Below are 26378 nucleotides of genomic sequence, written 5' to 3'. Positions count from 1 at the left end.
ACGAGGGGTGGGTAGTTATGGAAACTCAGAGAAAGTAGCTGTAGCTGTAAGAAAGGGCTGCCTAAAAGGCATGGTGGGCTTTGATAAAGGGATACAGTCGATATGGGGCAACCCCATGGGGAGGGAGCTGGGGGAATAAGATCCTGACCTCAAACTCTTCCCCGTTGCCTCCGCCAGCTAAGCAGAACTGGGAGCCAGAGGGCAAGGAGCACCCTGGGGAAATCAATCAGTCAGCCTCACGGCACACAAATGGGAGAGGAGAATGGAGGCTGTACATCGGAGGTGAAAATGGAAAATACTCAGCACTGGATATTAGATGACACTGTGGAACTGTTGCTAATTTTTTTTTTTTTTTTTGGTGTGAAAATGGTATTTAGTAATATAAAAAAAGAAAAAATGCACATTATTTACCAATAAAATATGATAGGTAAGGATCCTTTACAATATTTCGGCTTTTTAAAAAAGTGGGAGAGGCAGACAAAACAAGATTGGCAAAACAGCACTGATTGTTGAGGCAATGTACTACTATTGTCTTGACATGTGTTCGAAAGTTTCCATGGTAAATACTACACTGAAAAGTTTTAAGTGAGGTTTCCCAAGTGATGTAGGATAAACTCTGTGCTTCGGTAGAAACCTAGGCTCTGTATAGACTCTAAATGACACCCTCTGGATTATCGGATTCTGATTTCATCTACACTGTCTCACAACTTTATAAATTGCAGGTAACTGATAGCAATGGCACTTAACTCTTATCTCAGAAAATGTGAATTCTGTCCTCTCTGGTAGAGTTTCACTTGGCCTCCCTCATCACTGTGGAAGAAGTTAGTCTTGCCTCTATTTGCATATTCATCTTTCATTTCGTATAAAAGTATGCTGTTTTGAAATCTCCTTTGAACCTGTTATAACATCTCCCCGGTTCTCTACGTGCAAGTTAAAACAGAAGTTTTAACACATGCTCACTTTTATGTCTGCTGGAGTAATGATTGTACCTCTTTTTGAAAGTTATCTCTTAGCAGTGATAGATAGTATTTACGTCTTTTTTGTGAAGCTGAAAGTCAAATAAATGAATGCATATACTTATGAACGATTATGTGTTAATGAATAATTAATTGCTAAATAATTTCAGAGTAAATAGTAAGCTACTTGTACAAATAGTAACTAACTTTTCCTCTATTTGTTCCTCATACCATTAGTTCCAAAAACCCCTTTGGAATCTTTGTACCAGAGAACTAGATGGATTTTCAGTAAACATGACAGCTCACTGAAGTGAAATATGCACATAGCAAATTCGAAAACGCTTCAAAACAAACATTGAGTAACATCTGAAAATCTGTGTTAAGAATTCTAAAGTTTTTATATAGATACAAGATACATTGTTGAAAGACACAAGCATGGTCTGCGTTATTATTTTTTTTAATGTTTATTTATTTTTGAGTGAGAGAGAGACAGAGAGAGCAAGGGAGGAGCAGAGAGAGAGGGAGACACAGGATCCAAAGCAGGCTCCAGACTCTGAGCTGTCAGCACAGAGCCCAACATGGGGCTGGAACCCATGAACCTCGAGATCATGACCTGAGCCAAAGTCAGACGCTTAACAGACTGAGCCACCCTGGCGCCCCACGTGGTCTGCATTATTTAACAAGTAGTCAAGTTTTAGGGTAGGAGTCTCGCCTTATATGTGTACACCTCTTCTCCAATTTCTTTTCTTTCTCTTTCCGTTGACATTGCAGTCTTTTCTTTAATGGAACTGCAGACACCGGAATTTCTTCATGCTTTGTTACCGGTATCCACTGCTACCACTGCCATTTCTCCTGGTCATCTGGGCTCCGTGTTGGTTCCGTTTTCGCCAAGTTTAATGGCAACCAATCCATTGGTCAGTATTCTTTTGCATTTCTCTTATAAGAGTCTCACAGATCCAGAAATAACAGGACATCAAACCCATACATGGCATACTTCCAAAAAAGAATACCACAGCTGTGTCCATGAGTCTCACTGAAGTTTCTGCCCACTTTCAAAAAAGCAGATGCTAATTTCTAAGAACAAGTAGAAGAATGTGTTGAAAAATTTTCAAAAGGAAAACATGCTGTACATACACTCTTAATTCACTTTTAAACACATTAAACTATTAGAGAAATCTGGCTTCCCCTGTATTTCTTTTATTGCGTCGCAATACCTTCTTCCCGACCGCCCACTTTCTCCTTTACCTGGCAAACTGCCAATGCACCACTAAAGCCAAGCAAACGTCCCCCTTGTAGTGTACCCAGATCTCTGAGAAGAGACCAGTAGCCTTGCTCTGTGTGTTCACGGCACATTCCCAGTACTTCTTTCATATCAGTTTCACACTGAATTGTAAAACCTTGAGACCAATAGCTTTCCATCTCACTCCCAAGTAAAAATCAAAGCTTGGAATCTCTGTCATTTACATTGTTTTTTCATTGGATTCTGATGATTTACTGTACTGGCTTCCCAGCTCCATCAGACTGGAAGTCACAGCCCGTAGCCCTGCGATCCCAGATATCCCTGGGCCAGCTTCCTCACCTCTTCCAGGGGTTCATCCGAGCATCACTACAGGTGCTATCACCCTTCATTGCTTTGTTTCCCCATAGCACGGATCCCCATCTCTCATACCACAATGTCATTTATTTGTCTTGTTTATTGCCTGTCCCCATCCACAAGAGTGAAAAGTCCCGGAAGACAAGGGTTTCTGTCTGTTTCACTCACAGGTGTATACTCTGCACCTTGAACAAAGTCTGGAAACGCCAGCAACTTAGTAACTGTTCTTGTAATGAATGAAATGGCAGGGCCTCTCACCACTGTCTCTTAAGACAAAGATTTGGCTTTGTGTGTTTGTACAATTCTAGCATCTACCTGGCACATGGCGTAGATTCAGTAAGAATTAGTCTCATGGATTTCCCTGCGGGAGGCAGGTCAATTCTAGGACAGCTGCCGCGGGTAGAGATCAAGAAAACGCCAATGTGATGACCTTTCTGGTTCCCACATCGACTCCCTGATTCATCTTCATTACCTGGGCTCACTTGGATGAGGTCATACACCTTTGGCCAGGCCACTGAAAGACTAGACACGGTGGGGCACGGGAAGGGAAGAAGTACACGGTGTTTAAGACTTTTTTCTTTTTTTTTTGGCACTTGCTAGTCATCCGTGTTTATCACTAACAGGATGAAGTCTCAAGAACGGAGAAGACTGCCTGGATTTGGAGGAAGTGGCCAAGTAGGGAGTCTGTTAAGGCGGCATTATGGAGTGTTTTTTGGAAACCACTGTGGCAATAAAACGTTTTTGAGACGGGAAGTCTGCGTGGAGCTTTAATGGGCGTAAGGAGGGGCGCTCAGTAGTACTTCGGCCGCAGTGCCACCAAATGGCTGTCCTTCCAGCTCCAAGATGAGAAAGTGATTATGAGAGAAAGAGCAAAGGGAGGGAGAGAAAGAGAGGTGGGAAGGAAGCAAAGGCAAGGAAAGAAGGAGGGAGGAAGGCAGGAAAAGAGGAAAGGGAGGCAGGGAGGGAGGGAGAAAAAGACGGAAAAGTTTCCTCTAGTAGGTAGATAGTTTTTTGTTTTTGTTTTTGTTTTTGTTTTTGTTTTTTTGGAAAAACATCCAAACTCATGGCAATCAGCGTAGGCGAGCAAACTTTCTGACATCCTCCCTTTGGCGGTGGACACCACGCCTTCCCTCACTGGAGAAAGAACGGCTCGGGTTTCCAGAAGGAGCAGCACCGTGGGGGACACCACGCGGCTCCGGGAGCTGGCGCACACCCTCGCGGCCGCGCGAGGCCGGTCGCGGCCCCGCGGGGCGGGCGGGTGGCTGTGCGCGGCCCGCCGCCACCGGGGGAGGGGCCGGAGGGTGGCGCGGCGCCCGCGCTTTTCCCGGCCACCCGGCCCCGGGCGGCCGAAACGGCGGGGCGGGCATGGCAGAGACGCGGCCGGGGCCGGAGCGGGGGCTGCAGCTCAGCGCGCTGCCGGACCAGTCCCCGCTGTTGCAACCCGCCCTGGCCGAGCTGCGGCGCCAGGCCCGGGCGGCCGGCGCTCCGCCGACGCCGCTGCCCCTCACCGATTCCTTCCTGCTGCGGTTCCTGCGCGCCCGGGACTTCGACCTCGACCTGGCCTGGCGGGTAAGCGTGCCTCCCGGCTGCGTTCCCCTCCGCGGGCAGGGCTGGGGGCCCGCCGCGGCTCGGCCCAGACCCCCGCGAAAGCTCGAGTCGCCGGCAGAACCGTGGCGGGAAGGCGCCCCTGACGCGCACCGGGCGGCGGGCGCGGTGGCTGCAGGTGCTCTGAGAAATCCCGCGCGGGTCCTGCCAGTTTCTCAGGGTCTTGGAAACGGAAAACCTAGAAAAAGCTGGAGCGCTCCGGGGTGATGGCCCGTTTGACCTCCAACCACTGGAGCTCTGCTCTACACGAGTCTCCCGAACCCATGAAGTTCGGGGCGAATGCCTTTCCTCTCCCTGGCGCGAAGCCGGTGATAGAAACCAAAGTAACAGCTGAGAAGGAGGAAGCCTGGATTTATCACATCTTAGCAGATCACTGCACGTGTGGCCGGGAGTATGGAGTTGCCAGTAAAACTGAAGGTCTGAGGCCAAATTCTAGCGAAAGAGTGCCATTCCTGATAATACTTTGTCAGGACGGTAAAGCAGTCCGGTATATTTTGAGTGGAAAGGTATGGGACCAGCTGGCTCTTCTGTGTTTCCAGGTTTGCTACAGATGGTTGAGAGAAGGGGTGGTGCGAAGACAGGAATCGAAAAGAGAGATGTAACCTTGAGTTCTGTCACTTTGGGCTCAGCATCCTTTTCTGTTAAATAATGGTGAGAAAGCCTAGCCCACTGACTGATTTCGAGAATTGAACGTTAGCCAATTTAACAGAACAACGCGGGTCTGGCACAGAGCCTGACCTAAGAGTAAGCACCCAGCAATTGAACCTGATCTCGCCCTTTTGCCAACTGGCTTGCTCAATGTCGTGTTGCGAGGTGGGCCGCAGGGGACGTAGTATAGTACAGAATCGTAAACATGTCTCGGTATGAGTTTTTTGTTGTTGTTGTTAACTAATTTTTAACCGAAAAAGTAAAGAGCATGGGGGATTTAAAAAATCCGTAAGTAGCAAGGAGTGCAAAGTAAGTTTCTAAAAGTAACTTTGTAAAGGAAAAAAACTTCCCCATCCAAAACCTTCATTTCGTTGGTTGGTTACCCAGAAGCAGTTACTGTTAACATGTTTCTCTTTCTGGGTATAGTCTGAGCTCACGCGGCATAGGTATGTGGTTTACGTTTGGTCTTTATTTTATTTTATTTGTTTATATAATTTCTCATAGAGATCAGCCTATTTCAGCATGTGTGCATACATTGTATTCTTTTGGGGAGCTGTGTGCAATCCCATTGTATGAATTAATTATATTAACATTTATTAACAGTCCCCTGTTACTGGACATAGGAGTTGTCATCAGCCAGCAGCAATGCCATCATGCATGCTGTTCATTCCTTCAACGATTATTTTTTGAACTGCAATTAGCCTGGCAGTGTACAAAATGCAGTAAATAAGAGAAACGGGGTTTCTTCCATCACCAAGTGGATTTTGTAGTATGTCTTTATACATTTGTCTTTGTGCAAAAACAGGAATATATCCTTATAAGGTAAGTTCAGCCCGTACAGTTGCTGAAGAGGTGCATTTTCAATGTTGATAAATGCAACAACTGTCCTTCAAAGTGTTTGCACTAACTTTATCACTTTTATGCTACAGAATGGTGACTTTTTCTTCTTATTATCACCCACCCTGTACTATCAAACATTATGATCTGTGTCAACCTGCTTGGTGAAAAATTGGTTCTCATTGTAATATACATTTTTAAAGTTATAAGTGAGGTTAATCATGTTTCGTATACTTAAAATTTTTAAATTATTTTCCAGTTAACTGCCTGTTTTTACCATTTGTTAATTCTCTTCCATTTTGTTCACATAAAATATACATATAATTTTTTACTCATAAAATATCTTTATGTTTAAAGAAAATAAGCCTTTCTCCTAGTTTGTTGTCTTTTGACATAGCTTGTACTATTTTTTTTTTTCTCGGCAGAGTTTAAACATTTCTATGTAATCAAATATATCAGTTAGATTGTTCTTTGATTGATTCTGGGTCTTATAGGCTCTTCTCCTCTCCAAAATTTTCTATAGTAATTTATGACTTCTCTTTTTAATGTTGGAGTTGCTAATCTACTGAGATTTATTTTGATGTTAGGAATGAAATAAGAACCTGACTTTAATTTTGTTTTGTCAGATGTCTACCCAGGTATTCCAACATCATGAGCAATAAACTAAATTCAGCAACTACTAAATACAAACACAACCTTAGGTCCTATGAAGAGTACAGTTCAAATGAGGCATTAAACATATAAATGTGTAGAGGTAACTAATAATAAAAAAGTGAATGATTTACCGATTTCATTTTAGCTGCTTTTTAAAAGTAATGTCTAGGGGCGCCTGGGTGGCTCAGTCCGTTAAGCGTCTGACTTTGGCTCAGGTCATGATCTCACAGTTTGTGAGTTCGAGCCCCGCGTCGGGCTGTGTGCTGACAGCTCAGAGCCTGGAGCCTGCTTTGGATTCTGTGTCTCCCTCTTTCTCTGCCCCTCCCCCGCTCACGCTCAGTCTCTGTCTCTCAAAAAATGAATAAACCTTAAAAAATAATAAATAAATAAATAAAAGTAATGTCTAAACAAAAGAAGAAATAAAATTTACCCCCAGCCTCTGCTATATATATTATTTCCTGTATTCTTTATTTTCCTGAATTGTTTTCATTGCACCATATCCTTGAGGAATTGGCCAGCAAGACTGTCTAAATCCATTGGATAGGGATCAAGTGTCTGTGAACATTTTGCCTCACTTTTCTGCCAACTGGAAAGGAAAGGGAAAGGCTTAGAGTGTGAAACTATTTTTTTTTTCATTTTCCACCATAAAAGCAGCTAATTCAACTCAAAGTCCCTTATTTATAATATAAAAACCCCAAAGTTTTAGCATATGAAGAAAGCTTGATAAGCCCCTCAGTTACATTGAAACTTCTCATTATTCTAGTTTTTATGTTTCAAGTTATAATGAATTAATGAGGTTTTTATGATTCTAATAGCTTATGGAGTACCAGGTATTTTGGTAAATAGTGTTTGTGTGGATTATGTCATTATTCACTTATTTTGGAAGAAACTGAGATGCAGAGAGTAACTAGTCCGAAGTCATTTATTAAGTGGTAGAGCAGGGATCTGAACTTGGCTTGATGTTTGCAGAGCCTATGCTCTCAAGCACACTACACTTGACCCTTCTGTTTAAAACAATGAACTTAAAACAGCCAACTGTTAACCTTTGCCTGTCCCACATATTCTTGTGAATTCCTGTCTTTTACAAGTGACTAGTTCAGTTCCTTATATTTTTGCTCCGTGTGGCAAGTTTTTTTTTATCTTTTAAATATTTTTATGGTTTTCCCAAAGTCTTTGCAGCTTTCAAAATCCATTGACTCTCCCTGCTAATTTCCCTTTCAATGTAGCTTCTTTTGTAAATGTAGCTTCTTTGGTGTTTTCTTCTCCAAAAAATTGGGTAACAGTAGTTACCTCTCAGGATGGTTGTGAGAAGGAATTGAAATGATGCCATTGAACCCTATAAAAGCTGCACAAACATAGTCCTTATTTTGTTTGAAAGTACGTGAAAAATGTAAGAAGAAACATACTCGATTACAACGCATAGTTAAAATAAACCATAGCTTTTATTTATTTAATTATTCCTAATTGTGGTACAAAAGAGTTGCCTTCCAATAATGAATATCGACCTGCTTCCAGTTTTCTGTTGTTGTGGACTTTTGATGATTTGTTTGAGAATTGCTCAGTAGCAGTTTACGTCATTTATATAACTTATTTATATGTCAGCCGGGGTTTTGAATTGATTTATCAATGGAAAAGTAATCATCAAAGATCCGAGTTTAGATATTTCAATTTGCAAAAGCTAAATGTCCAAGCATAAGAGTGATTTGCACATCTTTACAAAAGCCAGTTTCTCAGGTTTGTGAATTCAGCTGGCTTACCCATGCATTCATTTATTCTTTCATTCAACACATGTACCTAACTCCCTGGTGCCCACCACTCTGCAGAGATCAATCAGCCGAAGACCCTGCCTCCATTACCTAACAGATCCCTTTTAATGAGCCTACAACTTCTATGGCTCCATGGTAAATTCAGATCATTCTTTTTATATAGGTGCTGATATGCTGTGTCTAGCGTTTTCCTTGAATCAGTATTAAAAGGACTATTTGTATATCTGAGGGACCATCGAAGTAATGAGCATTGCAACATGCTTAAAACCTTTGTTCTGATGCCCTCTCAGACAGGAGGAGGAAGAGAAACTCATAGAGTAGAATGAATATATCAGAATCTACAATGTACCTTTTGTTCTTTCTGCTTTTGGTAGTTGCTATTTAGGTCACCAATTATTTCGTTGTTGGCAGATTTATGGACTTTTTTTCGTTCTTACCTCTCAGTTTCATTTAACTTGTAGCAACTCTCTTTTTTTAAAACAATTCGGAAAAGTTTATCAAATGAAGAAATGAGAGGGAGAAAAACAGAAATAGAGAAAGTTGGAAAGACGATATCCGTGCGAGAGAGAAAGGAGAGAGGGGCAGCTGGCACACATAACTTCTCCCTCCCTTCTGTGCATCACGGTGTAGGTGTCGCTTCTCCTGTATACAGTCCAACCAGCTTTTCTCGTTCTTCAGCCTTTTCCAGTCACTTACATTGCCCAAGGGTTGGAATTCCCCCTTCTGCTTGGTTTTTGTATTTGTATTTGTAGTTTCTCATCCAGAGCATAACGACTTTGTGATCACACCTGTCATGTTTATTCCAAGGACAATGGGATCCGTCCCTTCCTTTCATCTGAACCTCAGTTCCCCGTTGCTAGCAGACCTCTTCAAACTCAAAACAAACATGCTGGCATTTTACAAAAATTGAGGACACGGAAAATCGTGAAGAGGAAAATTTTAAAACCACAAATTTTACATGCCTAATTTAATTTTAGGATTCTCCACAAGACACTGGCAATATCTGTTTTACTTGTCACTGCAGAGTAACCATTACTGATGGTTCTTTTAAAACAGGATTCCTTCACACTTTGCCACGACGGGCCATCCAGGCATACTGTTCCACCCTGAACGCAAATCTCAATTAAAACGTTGATTTTGGGGGCACCTGGGCAGCTCAGTCCATTAAAGATCCGACTTTGGCTCAGGTCATAATCTCACGGCTCGGCTTGTGAGTTCGAGCCCTGCGTCTGACTTTGCTGACAGCTCAGAGCCTGGAGCCTGTTTTGGATTCTGGGTCTCCCTCTCTGTCTGCCCCTTCCCTGCTCGTGCTGGGTCTCTCTCTCAAAAATAAATAAACATTAAAAAAATTTTAAACATTGATTTTTGTTGTTTTTCTATTCGTAGAAAGAATAGTAGTGGTATAGAGATGTTCCTTTGTATCTTTGATTTAGCCCTTGTTTTTGAAGGAAAAGAAAATGAAACCAAAAAATCCTAGTTACCTTTAATATAAACCTGCACTAAGATACTTGGATGAGCAATATAAATCCAAATAACTCCCAATTATCACAACAGCAGTGGTAACTACCACTCATTATGCCCGTGTATGATTTAACCCTACCGGGCAGATATAGACAAAACAAGACTCAAAGGAGTTAAATATTTACCCAAGATCACACAGATAACGAATGGTAGAGTTAGGATTTTTCTGAAGCAGCAGCCTGGGAATTTAACTTTTCACTACAAAACATGGCTTGTATGATGCAGCGGTTACTGACAGGTCAGCTCCAGGGAATGCAAGCATTTTACTCTGTTCATTGTTGTAACTCAAGCCCCTACACAGTGTGTGGAACATTGTAGATGCTCCCAAAATATTTGTGGAGCAAATTTGTTTGGTTTCTCTTCTTCCTTGTTTCAGAAAGGACTAAACGTGGATGTTTCAGCTATCTATCGCTGAGTAACAAATCACCCCCAAATTTAGTGGCTCAAACCACAGCTATTTATTTGTCTGTGATTCTCTAATTTGGCAGGGCTGCATGGGGCTCATCTCCGCTCCACATTGCGTCAGATGGGAACTTGGCTGAGATCAGACTGAGAATGGCTCTGGTTGTCCAGTGTCTCTCTCCACCTAGACTTACCATTTGGCAATCTTAGTCTTGTTTTTTTTTAATTTTTAATGTTTATTTATTTTTGAGAGGGACAGAGACAGAGTATGAGCATGGGAGGGGCAGAGAGAGAGGGAGACATAGAATCCGAAGCAGGCTCCAGGCTCTGAGCCGTCAGCACAGAGCCCAACTCAAGGCTCAAACTCATTAGCCAAGCCGTGAGATTGTGACCTGAGCTGAAGTCAGATCTTTAATGGACTGAGCCACCCAGGCTCCCCTTAGTGATCTTATTCTTATGTGATATCTTGATCCCAAAAAGCAAACACAGAAAGTCCCAGACTTCCTAAACGAGCACAGTGTCACTTCTGCCAAAGCAAGATGTAAGACCAGCCCAGATTCAGGGAGGAGGAGGAGGAGGAATCAAATGGATCCCACCTTTGATGGGATGAATGGCGCCTGTGTACCAGGAGGGGTGGGTATTTGCAGCTGGTTTTGGAGACTACCGGCCATAGGAGACAAATGACAATTACTCAACTCTGAATTTGTGGTGAAGTCTTATCACCTGAGATCCTTGATGAAGAGAAGTTTAATTTTTACAGCTAAAAAAAAAAAAAATATGCCAGATTACAATCCTGACATAATGGATGGAAGGGGCCACACATAATGCCAAGGCTTTGCTACCATTTTTACGAAGTGCTTACCAGGTATGTTATCTGTAGACAATTTTTATTTTATCTTTCAGTTACTGAAAAACTATTATAAGTGGAGGGCAGAATGTCCAGAAATAAGTGCCGATCTACGCCCTAGAAGTATCCTTGGCCTTCTGAAGGCCGGTTACCTTGGAGTTCTGAGAGCCAGAGATCCCACTGGCAGCAAAGTTCTTATTTACAGAATCGGTAAGTCACACGTAGTACTTTTTTTCTTTTTCTTTTTTTTTTTTCTTGACTGCCCTATTGAAAGCTTTAATGAGTCCATATTTAAGAATTCAGCTTTTTAGGTTTTCACTTAGGTTTAATGAAGATTTTAATGTCCCTCAAATATAATAAAACTGGCAATTGTGAGAAAATTAAAAACCCATGAAAATCTTACTTCCATTCTTCCACACAGTCAACGGTATAAAATACGAGAGAGAGAAAACGGAGTAGAGAAATAAGGAAAAAAGGTGAAAACATCAGGGTAAAGGCTTTAAAAAGTACTCGGTAGGAAATCCAAATAAGAATTCTGAACTGTCATAATGCCACATGAGAGTATGGGTTTTGTCTGTTCAGTGCGTCCCAAACACTGAAACCAGGGCCTAATACTTAAATACTTCTGGAGTGAGCGAATGGCTAGTGGGTTAACCCCCAGGGCTGAGGAGGCAGGGGCCCACTCTCTGGGATGAGAAAGGAGCATTCCCGGGTAGTGGGAAGACAGTGTCTTCCACATGGCCCTCTTGTCACATCTTCCCCCTTTTCACATCAGGCCTTCCTGGTAATTTCTGTAGGTTGGTGACTGCCCCTTCCTTTGACCTTTGTGTGGCTAAAAATGGTGCGTAACAGAGGACTCACATGGCCCCCGGCATCCTCCCTTGGCCCAGTGGGAAGGACAAAGATAACGAATATTTCATGAGGAGGATCTCATTAATTATAATCTTACAAAAACTTTTGCATCTGAAAATATTCTAGGGAACTTTAAAATATCTACAGATTTGCTTTTTCTGCCTGATTATGGGTAACTCAACTGTTACCTGTAACTCAACTGTTTATGATCTTGCAAGAAGACACTGCACTCAATTCTTTAGGGTATCAGAAGATGGGGTAGAAGGATTCCGGTTTTCGCTCCAGCTTACGTATTGAGTACACCTGGGTCAATCGTGAAGCTGTTATCTATAAAGCAGACATCACAATGTCTGTCCTGTCTTCTTGTTGCCCCGCCAGTGTTCTAGGAAGATGAAGGAAGTTCCCCAAGTTATTTAGGGGTAGCGTTGCCAGAGTTAAGATAGTATCCTTGTTTTGTATAGCAAGTAAACATACATTTTATGAAAATATGGTGTGTCCAGTTCGCATTTGAATTTCAGATAAACACAACAGATAAGTTTTTAGTATGCATGGGGCACACTTACGTTAAAAATTACATCCTGATCATCTGAATTCCAGTTTTAACAGGGAGTCTTATAATTTATCTGCAATGCTAGTTGGAGGTCCCAGGAATATAAAACTGAAACCTGCAGGGGATTCTTTCTGCAAGTGTCCTGACTGTACTGCCTGGCTGGAGTTTGGTTTTTGGTTTTTGGTTTTTGGTTTTTGTATTTTTTTTGTTTTTTGGGTTTGTTCATAAAGTACCTGGGGGCAAGTTAAGAAGTACAAATGACACCTTGAAAGTAAAAAGCAAATGTACTACTTTGATCATAAGTACCTTAACACTGGGGGCACCCGGCTGGCTCAGTCAGTGGAGCCAGTGACTCTTGGTCTCGGGGTTGTAAGTTTGAGCCCCACACTGGGTGCAGAGATTACTTAAAAATAAAATCTTTAGGGGCGCCTGGGTGGCTCAGTTAGTTGAGTCCTGATTTTGCACTGACGGCTTAGAACCTGCTTGGGATTCTTTCTCTCTCTCTCTCTCTCTCTGCCCCTCCCCTGCTCAAACACACACACCCTCTCTTTCTCTTGCTCTCAAAATAAATAAACTTAAAAAAATTAAAAATAAAGCCTTTATAAATACATACATACATATATACCTTAACAGTGAATCAATAGTCTTCTATTGCTTAGGGAGGTTTCTTGTAGTACATTAATAGTTAAGTATACTGTTTAACTAAAAGAGATTTTAAAGTCAAGAAAACATGTAGGTCAGTGATGGTCAGGGAAGCAAGGCATGTAGCAAATTTCCTGTGTGTTATATAGAATAAGACGTTATTCTAGGGTGAAAAGGAGAATCAGGAGAAGTTTAGGAGTAAAATGAAAGGACAGAATAAAGATTTATGAATTTCCTCAACTTAACTGAATTAATGGGAGGAACTAAAGGAAATCTGTGGTAGAGGGTTTGGGACGTTAGCATCACCCCCTTTGCCTAGGTATCATGTCTGCAGTAAACGCAGTGACAAAATGTACAGAGCATTTTCGCCATCCTGTCAGGGCAATACAAGGTGAAACTCAGTTTTTGCCATTATTAGCCCACAAGCCAGAGCATATCATGTTATGCTTTTGGGACCCACTACTATACCGCAGCAGCAAAAATACAATTAGCAGTGACCATTAACTTTGACTGTGGCGTAGTTCTTAGGAATACAAGTTCTACAGCACATTGACCAGGTTGGAACTCCAGCTCTGCTACTTTCTAGCTACATGGGAAGTCGTACCTGTAATCCCATTTTCTCATCTGTCAAACGGGCATAGTAAAAACCCATCTCACAGGGTTGCTGTGAGGGTTAAATCTCATAATATATACGAAATATAATTAGAACGTTACCTGACATATAAGAAGCACTCGATAAATGTTAGATAGAGGCTGAAAAAGGAATTAGAAATCTAAGGCATGTTTGTCTTTTGCCTCAAAGAAGCTTCGAGCCTAGACCAGTGCTATCCAGTGGAATTTTCTATAATGATGAAATTGTTCTGCAATAGCCACTAGCCACATGTGACTATTGAGCACTTGAATGTGGCTTTTGCAACTAAGAAACTGAGTTTTTAATTTTACCCAATTGTAATTAATTTAGGTTTAAATGGCTACCATATTGGACAGCACAGGTCTAGACAACTATGTTGGTGAGGTCAGAAATTTAGGTCAGCTACTATTTTCTTAACTGCAGACTTTCAATCATTCTGCTCCTAGTTTTCACCATGGTAGCTTTCTGCCAATGTCTGAAGTAGTATATTATATTTGAGCTGGGTTATCCATGAATTGATTATTCAAATTCTTACCAGGCAGCTGAGGCTCTAAAAAGGCAAGGGGCAATCCTATTGTGCCTACCTGGAAATACTTCTGATGGTCTCTTCTCCATATATCTTTGAATTTTTCTTTGCTAGTAGACACTCCCCATCAATATTTAAATCTGTTAAGGGTCAGCCATACAAAAGACCCTTTAAATTCTGAAATTCCTTAGGGTATTGGCCTCAACCTCGTGTTCTGATGCTACTTTCTGCATAGACCTAAGACAATCCCTATTGTGCTGTCTCACCCCCATATCTCCTGTCCCCAGGGACCCATACAACCAGCTCCTTGTTCCATCTGTATGCAATTAGATGTCTCTCAGTCACCATTTTTACATGTCCAAAAGTACGTATGATCTTTTCCTCCCCAAACATTTCTCTTCCACTGTTTTCTATCTCAGTAAATGGTACCACCATTCTACCCAGCTGTCCAAGCCAGAAACTGGTGCTTTGAAACTTTGCCATTACTTACTCATGAATCTTCCCCCCTCTTTTTAATTTGTTTTGTTAGACACTCCATGGAACCTTCAATATGAAGACTTGCATTTTTTTCAGCGTTGGAACATTTTTCTCTACTGTTACTCCCCTTTCCTCTATTCCCCATTCTCTGCATTATTACCTTCCAGAACTCTAATTAGTTGGATGTTGAAACTTCTGCTAGCTGCCTGTTGCCAGCTGCATGAGTCTTTTGATACATACATATCAATTCTTGGCTCTTTTCAGAGAATTCCTCAGCTTGGTATTCCAAACCATTATCCACTCGTTGGCTTTGTCTTTTCTGCCATTTGTCCCTTCAGCTGAGATTTGCTTGAATTGCCATCTTTTTATTTCCAAGATCTCAGCTGATTCTTTCAGATAATATTCTGTCCTGGGGCGCCTGGGTGGCCCAATCGGTTAAGCATCTGACTCTTGGTGTTGGCTCAGGTCACAACCTCACAGTTTCTGGGTTTGAGCCACACATCTGGCTCTGCACTGACAGTGCAGAGCCTGCTTGGGATTCTCTCTCTCTCCTTCTCTCTCTGCATCTTCCTTGCTTGTGCTCTCTCTCTCTCTCAAAATAAATAAATAAACTTAAGTAACAACATGTTCTTATAATAGCCTGCATTATTCTTTTTTTCCCCTCACAAACTATTTTGCTTCTTTTTAATGTCTCTTGCTTTATTAACTGTTTTCTTGCGTTTTAGTGCCTTTATTTATTGAGTGTAACTTCCTTCTTCCTTGAATGTGTATATTTTTTTTAATTTTTTTTTTTAACATTTATTTATTTTTGAGACAGAGAGAGACAGAGCCTGAACGGGGGAGGGTCAGAGAGAGGGAGACACAGAATCTGAAACAGGCTCCAGGCTCTGAGCTGTCAGCACAGAGCCCGACGTGGGGCTCGAACCCATGGACCGTGAGATCATGACCTGAGCCGAAGTTAGCCGCTTAACTGAGCCACCCAGGCGCCCCAATTTTTAAAAATTCTTATAATACTGAATGACTGCGTATCTTCTTTTAAGATCACCTGTTTACCTGTCTGTTACTGCCATTTCTCCTTGCCCTGGCCTGCCCAGGGATGGTAGGGGAGGGGAGAAGACTAGAATGTCAGTTAGTCTTCTAGTTGTTTCCCCGGGGTGTGGGCAGCTACTGGAGTGCTTCCCTGTCTCTTTTCCAAAGCCCACACTTACTGTTCTGGCCTGTTCAGATGTGACGGCTATGTGCTGTTGCTACTGAAGAGTGTCTGAGACATCAGCCTGCCAATCTGCTGTTCACACATTTCCCTTAGCAACCTCTTTGGTTACTACAGGGCCCTAGTTACTCCTTATAAGGCTTTATCACCCTAAAGCTTTTCTCATTTCCAATACCTCTGAGCTTGGAGCATACCTGGGGGCATTCTCATCTTCAGCCACAGCCGTCTCCTGCATGTGGTGGGCGTAGTTTCATCTGGCAGTCAAATCTAGCCTGCATGCATTCTCTTTTCCCCCATGCTTTTAAAATCTGTTCTTTGCTAGGGATCTGAGGGTGGAGGGAGAAGCACGAACATGTTTTTAGATCTATTTGATCTATTATTCAATCCATGATCATTGTACATGTTTTTAGTTCTACTGATCTTTTAAGTCTTGAAAGAATTGGTTTCCCTTTGTAAATCTTCCTGAGTTTTTACACTATGCTGAGATATACTATTTAAAAATTTTCTTTTTTAGCACATTGGGACCCAAAAGTTTTCACAGCTTATGATGTTTTCCGTGTAAGTCTAATCACATCCGAGCTTATTGTAGAGGAGGTAGAAACCCAACGGAATGGTATCAAAGCTGTCTTTGATCTAGAAGGCTGGCAGTTTTCTCACGCTTTTCAAATTACCCCATCGGTAGCCAAGAAGATTGCTGCTGTTCTTACAGTAAGTGTATATTTTAACTCTTTGGGATAAATTTGTAAGGGATGGTGCATTTATCAGAAAATTAGATAAAAATTTTTAAATGATACACATAATTCAATGACGCTAAGAGGAAGGAAAGGGTGATTAATTCATGAAACAAAGAACGTTGCAAGAAACCAAAAATACGTTCAAAATTAGTAACCACAGAATTTATACATTTAAACAACAATGTGGTAATTTTCTCTTTTTGTTATTAAATTTTTCTTCCTAAATTAAAAGATTGACTCAAAACAATATTTATAACAATGGTACAATGGGATGTAACATTCTTAGAAGGTATAAATTGATGCAGTTCTTTCAGAAATTAAAAGATTTTTAAGATGGCCATCATCTAATACTACTTTCGGGGACCTAGCCAAGGAATAATCTTAAATACGGTAAAGACTTTGTATATACTATGTGCCAGGTACTTTGTTAAGTGTCTCAAGTGCATTACCATTTAATGGCCAAACGAGCCTATGGCTATTATTTTCCCATTTTGCAGATTAATTAACTGTATCGGAGAGGTCACAATGCCCAAGGACACACATTTTGTCAGTAGAGAAGCAAGAATTCCAGGTCAGGTCATCTGAATGTAAGAGTTGTGCTTATTGCCTTATGTAAATGAAGACAGTTGCTTTGGCATCAATTTTTATAGATGAAAATTAGAAACAGCTTATTAGTGCAGTAACAGGAAAATGGTTACTTAAATTATGGTACATCCATTTAATAGATTATTGCAATGATATTAAAACTCATGATGTGTAAAAAAAAATCGTATTGTGCCAATAAAAACAGGGTGCAAATTATTTAGAGACCATATTGGCAATTATGTTTAAAATAAAATTATTCACAGGAAGAATCTGGAAGGAAAAGCTCCAAATTGATAACACATCTCTAAAAGCTATGCATAGGAAAAAAATTTTTTTTTATGACAGAAACTTGGGGAGACAAATCAGTACATTAACAACACATTTTGGGTAGGAAAACTATTGATGAAGTGTTTTTTATTTATCCTTAACTTTCCAAATAAACCTATGTTACTTTGATGTGAAAGACTTAACCTGGGTTAAAGGTTTAAAAGTGTGTGTTTATCCTTTCAACTTCTATGAAGTTTTAATTATTTTCTCAAAATAAAAATTACGAGAAGATGGTTAACTATAAATATCCAAATGAATGATTGGTTCCTTGAAAGAACATGTATACGTGATTAGGGAAGATATTTTCTGTGTCTTACTTACAAAAGATGTAGATGGGTCTTAACATACTTTGTCTAAGCTGTAAGGTGAAATCTTTTCCTTACTCTAGCGACTGTGAACTGGAAAGGAGGCTATTGTATTGATACAATACATAATTCTGAAAATAAAATCCCACTTTAGGTCCTGCATGCACTAGGTATAGCAAGTGTTCAGAGAATGGACTGCTCGATAGGAATATATGTTAATTTACGCTTTGTTATTAACATTTTTTTATTTTCAAAAGGATTCCTTTCCATTAAAAGTTCGCGGTATCCATTTGATAAATGAGCCAATAATTTTTCATGCTGTCTTTTCCATGATTAAACCATTCCTGACTGAAAAAATTAAGGAACGGGTGAGTAAAAGACATATTCAAGTCACTATTCTTCTGTAGCAGACATTCCAATCCTTTTTTTATTTAAGGATTGCATTATTAGCTCCCCTCCCCTCCTCACAATTAACCCAGTGTTGTAAGTATTTGTCTAACAAACCAACTGCTTTTATAAATTAAAATTCCTTTTTAATTTTGAAAAACCAAGTTAGTGAGATTGGAGAAGTTGGGCCTCTCGTTCGTTGCCAGTGGCGGTGCAAAACGGCATATTCCCTCTAGAGGGCAGTGTGGTCATAGTTACCAAAATCACAGTCCTTGCACTTCTGGGATTTTGTCCCACAGATATACCAACACATTAACAAAATTACACGTACGAGAGGATTCACTGCAACAAAAGATTGGAAACCACCAAATGTTCATCATCGGGGAACTGGTTATATAAACAGACACATCAACTCAATAGAATATGATATAATTTGCAGGATGTATTGTAAAGTGAAATAAGCAAACGAAGGATAGCTTTTATAGTATGCTACCTTCTGTATAAAAAGGGGAGAAATCAGAATCTCTGGTTACAGCTGCATTAAAAGGATATACAAGAAAGCAACCTAAATGGTTACCTAAATGGTAGCAGAGGCGGATGAGGTGTGAGTAGGGACCAGGGCATCTCACTGTGTATCTTTGATCTTGTTTTGATTTCTAGCCATATGAATGTGTTATCTGTGCAAATAAAAAATAAATGTATTTAAATTAGACATGCATGACTGAAAATCACAGTACCCAAGGTATGTGACTTAATGTCATGTTAGTTAAAGCAAAACGATTTGATTGTTCTTGTTTTTGTCTTCTTTTTTGACCTATCCTGTGGAGGCTTATCTGAGGTGACTATCTAATGTCTTTTAGGAGTTTTTCAAGTATCAAAAATAAAATCTGAGTTCCCAAGAATGGCAACCACTCTTCTACATTAATCTGTAAAGGATAATTTGTAGAGGTTATTCAGTAGGAATTTCTATCTGTCTTCAAGAAGAACCACACCTATGAAGATGGCCACTTTTCATTCTAGTATTTTTAGAAAAGTCAGTTTTGGGGTGTTGATTATTGTCTCTCTTCAGCGTAGCTTCATAATGGCTGACCACCTTCTGTTTAACTCTAAAATGTCTAAAAATAAGTATTTCTATTTTGGGGTATATTCTGGACAAATAAAAGCAAAAATAACAATACACTCAACCTAACAAATAGGAGAATATGAGCAAAAAAGAAAGAAAAATAAAAAATTGAGAAGGAGGTGAAGCATTTCGGTGAAAGTTAATTGACATGAAATGGACTTGCCACAATTAGAGAAGTGGGGACCCAGTCCAGCCCTTCTCCTCCCATTCAACCTTTTGCCAATACCCTATGAATGTTCTTATTTGGCCCTTCCTGAGGAGATAGGAGATTTTCTTTTCAATGAGCTGATGATATTTTAAACATTTCAGAAGAAGCCAAGAATTGGGGCTCTGAGGTTCCTGAGGAACTTGTTTTATTCTTCTAATGCAAAGATGAACATTTTACCCTAGCAGATGGAAAAAGGGTACTTATTTGTTTCTAGCAACATGTGCTAAAGGTTCCAAGTCTTTATTTTAACTTCATGGCATTATATGATCAATTTTTATAGTGTAAAGTATTTGAAAATTTAAGGTTCTCCACCATAATTGTCTCTTAATTCTTTAATAGCCAATTTAATAGCCATTAATTGTACCACATAAATTACTCCCCACATACATAGCTGTGTGTGCAGATATATGCTTTTATTTCATATGAACCAATACCAAGTAGCACATTTTTTTATCATCTATAGAAGAGTCTCAGGATGTTAGATGTTTTTGAATCACATGTACATTAGGGAACAGAATGTATAAAATAATTTTATTTAGAGTTTAAAAAAAATCTATTTTTTAAAGTTTATTTACTCAAGGGGTGGGGGATGGAGGGGCAAAGAGAGAGGAAGAGAGAGAATCCCAAGCAGGCTCTCTGTTGACAGCATGGATTTCACGAATGGTGAGATCATGACCTGGGCCGAAATCAAGAGTCACATGCTTAACCGACTGAGCCACCCAGGTGCCCCTAAAAATCTATTTTTGAAAGAGGATAGATCTTTTTATAAATCTTACATAGTTATCAGAATACAAACATGTATAAAAAACAGTAAGATGATTAGACTCCTAAGCAACACAATACAAACTTAAGTAAAATTCTTACATAAGAAGAGAAATAAAGGGCATAGTGTCTATTCATGCTCTCCTATCTTGAAAGTCATTAGAGTGCCTTATTTTATGGTATTGATTTTACGTTAGAAATGCATCTGGTAAACTGAGAGGCTGGGGCATATCTTCTCAAACATTTTGGCTATTTCAGATTCATATGCATGGGAACAATTACAAACAAAGCTTACTTCAGCATTTCCCAGACATTCTTCCTCTGGAATATGGTGGTACAGAATTCTCCATGGAGGACATTTGTCAGGAGTGGACAAATTTTATAATGAAGTCTGAAAATTATCTCAGCAGCATTTCACAGATCAATCAATGAGAAGAAGTTATTTAATGTGAATATTAAATATACATGAGTGAGATCCTACCTGGTTACATGAATGAAAGAAAAATAATCTTTTTAAACTAGTTAATGCTTGTCTGATTGATCTTCTAAAATGTAAAACTCTTCTGACATAAGCAACATGGGGATTTGGAAAACTGCTTTTTAAATGCATTTTATCTTTCAGGTAGTTAAATGTTAGTACTTCTTGAAAGCATAGAAGAGATTCCTGGTTTTTGTACTTGAAGTTATCTCTTAAAGTAGCTATTCATGTTCACCTTTGTATATTTCTGAAAAGTTTCCTTTTAACCAAGTTATTTGACTACATTGGTTTAGGAATAAGTGTACTACAAATAGTCCATGAAAAAGAAGTATTAGTACAAATCATCTGATGATAAAAATCTATCAACATCCATCATGGGTGGGTGTCAGATTAGATTATAATTCAGATTAAAATCTGAATACAGTTTTACAGAGTTATTTCTATGGGCCAGCAAGACAGTTTATCTCAGGGAGGTTCTATTTCAGCATAATTTGCACAATAGAAAATTTTGATTGAAGAGTCTAGATACCATAAACTATTGTATGTAACATCTAGAGGTCTCTGAAATTACTCATGTTGACAAAATTGATAATCAAAAATAATTTAGGAAATATTTTAGGTATAGCTGATGGCTTCTTAATACTATTTCTGCATTTTCAAACAAATCAAGAACGTAATTTTGACTTCTGTTTTTAGTTATCTTATCAAGAATACACAGAGACTTAAAAATGGAATAATACTTAGTCGTCATACATGGACTCTATTTTTAATTGAACAATAACACAACTACACAAAGGAAAGGAAATGTTTACATTTTAAAAATCACTGTCAGTTACACCTGGAACTTTTCAGATTATGTATGAAATAATTTAACTTTTAATATATATCAGAATATTCTAGACAAATTCTATAATTCATATTTACTTTAAAAAATCAGTAGTTAAAATATGCTGTTTATATTATAGCTTATGTCATAGAATATTTCATTTATTAAGAAAGATACAATGTCAATATAGCTTTCAATTTATGACACAGTGTTTCATAATTTTTAAATTTTGTTTTAAGTTTGAAAAGAAAAAAAACACAGTGCAAATTTGTTACACATTTGTTCAACTTTAATCATGCAATAGTATCTTTGTGAAAGGATATATGAAGGGTATATTTCTTTATAAGAAAATTATTCTAATCAGGTGAGCTGATAATTTTAATTCTCTGTACATATGTCTATGAAAAAATTGAGAGCAACTGTGAATGTTCATTAGAGAACAAATTTTGATTTAGCATTGGGAAGCTAACTTTACATTATAATTTTTATTAAAAAATTAGATTGTGCCTGTTTTCTAAAAAAAATCATAAAGACTTCCTTACAAAATTATATAATTCACAAAATTGTATGATTAAAAATAACAGGAGAATAAAATCATTGAAAAACAATGAACAATAACAACGACAAAAAGCTCTGGTTTACCCAACTTTTATTTTTCTGTAAAGGAGGTTTATATCCGAGTTCCACTTCATTTACATTTGGATACTTAAAACACTTACTCATGACTCTGTGAAGGAATGATTACTTTAGCACGTGAATAAAGGATAGTATTTAAAAATGTTGTTTAAATGTGATTCACTGGTGATGTTATTAACAGTAAATAGAATTAAAATAGTCAGTAGAAGTGCATTTCATGATGGTACGGTGACATATTTTTTTAAATGCAGCAATTCACTGAAGAACATGAAAAGAACAAGGCGAAATGAGCAGGCAATTTTATAAGGTGGCAGGATAAATATCAAATTGTCTATATTACTAAGTTACTGTATATTACTTTACTGTAATTGCACCAGAAGTGCCTTTTACAAGGTTAACTCTAACTGCTCATTATGTTACTGAGCTGCACAATAATTTGTGTTAATATTGTTCAAAAATAATAAAGATCTTTTACATAAGCTATCGCTGTTTCTTTCTCATTTTTAAATATAAATATTAGGCATTCATTTTCAAAAATTACTTTTCCTTACAGGTAAGCTTAGGAAAAACTTACCAAATCTGGTTGTCCAGTACCCAAAGGCTAGTTTTCCTTTGTAAGTTTTCATTGCAGGCTGGTTTTCCCGGCTGCTTAGCTCAGCATCATCTTTCTCTAATGCCTTTGGCTGTGCTTAAAGGGACCGCAAGCCAATTTCATGAAACTAAGCCATGCAGACTTAAAGATGTTAAAACTTCTAAGTGAAAAAAGAGTGTGCTACTTAATCAGATAATTTAATTTTGAAACCGAATCTGCTGTTAGCCTGGATCATGACTTTATTTGTCAAACTATGTATTTTTCTTACAGAAAGAACACTGAAGTCATAGAGCACATATTCTCTTGGCCACTCACCTGAATGAAGCCTAGAGCTCACGGAACAGGTCAAACATACAAACCAGCCCAAAACTCAGCACACTCATGATGTTGTCTGAAACCCTCCTTACTGGCCTTACATGTTTGTTGAATTTTGCCACTCTCAGAGGCTGTGGAGGAAGTAGGAGTTACAAAGGAAGAACTAGAAATGATGGTAATAAAATTAGGACTGGCAGCCGTACGTCTCCACTAATTTTCTGGCTGACAAGCACACACCATCCTCCTCCTGCCCCCACACCTAGTATTCACTTGACCACTCCCTTCTCTATCCGAGTTGACCACATTCATCCATTAACTATCTACTTCTGGTAACACTGTACACGGACTTAGTATTATAGTGAACAGAAAACTTAACTAGATGCTACCTAGAAGAGAGAAAATATATCTCCAAAACAGGTGAAGTGCAGTATAGTGTAAGCGTTATTAGAAGGGTTCCAAGAGAATGCTTTGGCAGGAAGGATCATTTCTACGTGGGGTAACTGAGGATGTGTTCTTAGATGAGGTACAATTTGAAGCTTTAAGAATTGACTGCCCTAGAGAACAATGAAAACTGAAGACAGGAAAGATATTCCAAGAAAAGAAATAGCATGAGCAAAGACTTAGAGATGACAAAGAATAGGCCATGTCTGAGAAACAGTAAATAGTCCTGTTTTGGAGGGAGGGGATGGGAACAGGAGAGTGAGCCTGTCTGGGCTGACGGCTCAGAGCCTGGAGCCTGCTTCCGATTCTGTCTCCGTGTTCCTCCCCCGTTTGTGCTCTGTTTCTCTCTCTCTCTCAAAAATAAATAAACATTTAAAAAATTCCATAAAAAATGAAAGATGCACGTGACACAAAATATGGGAGGCCTTGAACACCCACTGATAGGCACTCAAATGTATGGATTACTTACTTTGTGCCAGACAAAACATTAGATTCAATTCAATCTTTGCTGAAAAAAAAAAATGGCCCATTTTTACAGAAGAGAACTGAACTCTAAAAGTGTCTGTCCCTGGCTCAGGATCACAGAGCTAGTAAATGCCAGCATCAGACCGCACTTGGCTGGCCTTGCTGTAAAGTCCACACCCTCCACGACACCACCATGCTCCTCACAGACCCAGTTCCACAGGTCACCAGACTCTACCAATCCTACTTGGAAATGTCTGGCCCTGACCCACTTCTAAGGTTAATCACCTCTCACCAGACCGGCTGTAATAGCCCACATTTGACTACCAGTTTCTCATTATTCCTGACCTGACGTTCCCCTTCCGCTGTTGCCAGAGTTACGTTCTGCAAGATTTTATTACCTGAACTTTGAGACAGCAGCGCTGGGTGTATGGGAAACTGCTAATTGGCACCCGAGGCCTCTTACAACCAGTCCCAACCTGTTCTTCCATTCTTGCTCTGAACCCCACCTATACTGTAGGCTCGCATCCTTTTCACCACTTTGAAACTCTCACCCTCTCCACACAGGACATCTCAGTATCAATAGCAAGGGAGGTGGGGAGGGAGGGAGGGAGGTAAAAGGTGCGTGTTCTGTACTTTGAACCTTCACTCTTGCTGTTTCCTCTGCTCCGTGCTCTTTCCCACTTTCTCTGTGTGCTCAATCTGCAAGGTCCTGCTCACCTGTCGTATCTGTGAAACCTCTCACCCTCTCGAGAATTCTTTGTTCTTGCTTGTGGATCCTCTGTGTGGATGTCTAAAACAATCCTTATGACCCTGAATTTATAGCTACCTGCCTGTCTCCCTGCTCGACAGTGCTCTTAAATGCAGTCTTCTTCTTCTTTTTTTTTTAAGAATTTTTTTTTAATGTTTTATTCATTTTTGAGACAGAGAGAGACAGAGCATGAGCAGGGGAGGGGCAGAGAGAGAGGGAGACACAGAATCCGAAGCAAGCTCCAGGCTCTGAGCTGTCAGCATAGAGCCTGACGCGGGGCTCGAACTCACAAACCGTGAGATCATGACCTGAGCCGAAGTCGGACGCTTAACCGACTGAGTCACCCAGGTGCCCCTAAATGCAGTCTTCTTTACCTTTGTCTAGTAGTATCTAAGCAGCATCTAGCAGACGGTCAATACTCACAGGATGCAGACCTTACCGAGGCATATTTCTCGGTGCAAGGCTGGGCGACAGCCCTCAGGGGAACAATCACAGGTGGATGAAGGTCTGCCTTGTGCTATATGGGATACTGTTTACTGGGAAGCTGGGCTGTCCATAGGAGCCTCCTTACAGATTTTCAGACTTGACCTCCTCTCTCTACTTTTTATCTCTCTCTCATCCTAAATGTTAGCTGTGTTACAATAAGGTCCTACCCTGTTGACCTTTATTTCTGCCTCAAACTTCAATTCGTTTCTATGTTTTAAGTATCTTAAGTGATTGGCTTTAATTTTTTAGCTGATTTTAAACTTCACTTCCTTTACTTCTACACCCACAGACATACAAACTACAGCTGGCCCCAGTGCAGTTGTTCCAGAGACTCATTAACCGCGTTGAATAAATAGGCTCCACCCCTGTGGCAGTTTGGCTGTCATCAGGAGCTCCCTCTCCAGTCCAACAGAGCTGTTGTGGCAGGTCACCCACAGCGGAGCTTTGCCGTGCACCACGCCCCTCTTCTCAGAACACCCTGCACTTGGGGTGAGGTGAAGGTCTGGGATGGGTTATGGTCAGGCACAGCCCCACACTCTACTCCGTCTTCCTTCCCTGCTGCTCAGTCTCATCCATCCGTGACTCAGGCGAACCTCTTTTGAGGAGGTTCAGTCCCTCCTCTGAGGGCGTCCGAGCCTCATTACCTTCTCTGCTTAATGATGGTGGTCAATGCCCAATATTTACTCCAAGCTCTTGCCCACAGGGGACATAACATCTCTAAACATAAAACAATGAGTGGCTCTCAAGTACCAGCACATGATATCCTCCCTGAAGTAAAGGCTTTATTCCTAAAAAAATTAACACCGTTATCAGTTTCCCTCTCCGCAAGACCAAAAGACAACTCTGAGGGTTTCTAAGAACAGTTAGCTGTCACCAGAACTGACTCCCTAACTTTTCTGCCGTAGCCTCTTCCTTATACATCATGACTAAAGAGATGTCTCTGACCCCCTTAACTGGGTTCCATGCCTGCATCTCAAAACCTCAAATCCTCTCCATGCTCTTCGCTCACTCTTGGAGTCCCCAGTTACTCATACCTCTTCCCTTTTGTATACATGAAAGGGGTAGATACACTTTAGGGGTCCTAAGCCAAAACACACTATCCTCCTCAAAACCACAACTGCTCCAGAATTACAAACAATACAACCTTGCGTTCACATTTCACAACTAAAAAAAAAAAAGGCTGTACTTCAAACAGAAATCCACCTTAACAGGAAACCTTGAAATGAAGGTCTTTTGAGAGGC

General features: G+C 40.0%; 2 protein-coding genes across 3 annotated transcripts in view; both read left to right on the top strand.

Moving 5' to 3' along the window:
- The window catches only part of LOC122210686, a 40350-nt gene extending 37037 nt beyond the window's left edge, over nucleotides 1–3313 (top strand). The window contains exons 2-3 of one of the 2 annotated variants that reach the window (XM_042923497.1): nucleotides 1728–1870; nucleotides 3174–3313. In XM_042923497.1, coding sequence (XP_042779431.1) covers nucleotides 1728–1870; nucleotides 3174–3284 — 254 coding nt within the window. In that variant the 3' untranslated portion in view covers nucleotides 3285–3313. Of the gene's footprint in view, nucleotides 1–1727; nucleotides 2136–3173 lie in introns of those variants that run through there. The other variant, XM_042923496.1, reaches the window with a different exon arrangement.
- Nucleotides 3314–3914: 601 nt separating this feature from the next.
- Nucleotides 3915–21985, top strand: TTPA (alpha tocopherol transfer protein). Its single transcript, XM_042923495.1, has 5 exons — nucleotides 3915–4119; nucleotides 10887–11040; nucleotides 16233–16426; nucleotides 17927–18037; nucleotides 20408–21985. Exons 1-5 carry the CDS (start codon nucleotides 3916–3918, stop codon nucleotides 20579–20581), a joined length of 837 nt encoding a protein of 278 aa, XP_042779429.1. The 5' UTR covers nucleotide 3915; the 3' UTR covers nucleotides 20582–21985.
- The last annotated feature ends 4393 nt before the right edge of the window (nucleotides 21986–26378 follow it).

The sequence above is a fragment of the Panthera leo genome, chromosome F2, assembly GCF_018350215.1.
Source record: "Panthera leo isolate Ple1 chromosome F2, P.leo_Ple1_pat1.1, whole genome shotgun sequence".
NCBI lineage: Eukaryota > Metazoa > Chordata > Mammalia > Carnivora > Felidae > Panthera > Panthera leo.
Note: the sequence above shows the minus strand (reverse complement) of the source record. Positions and strands in the feature narration are given on the sequence as shown.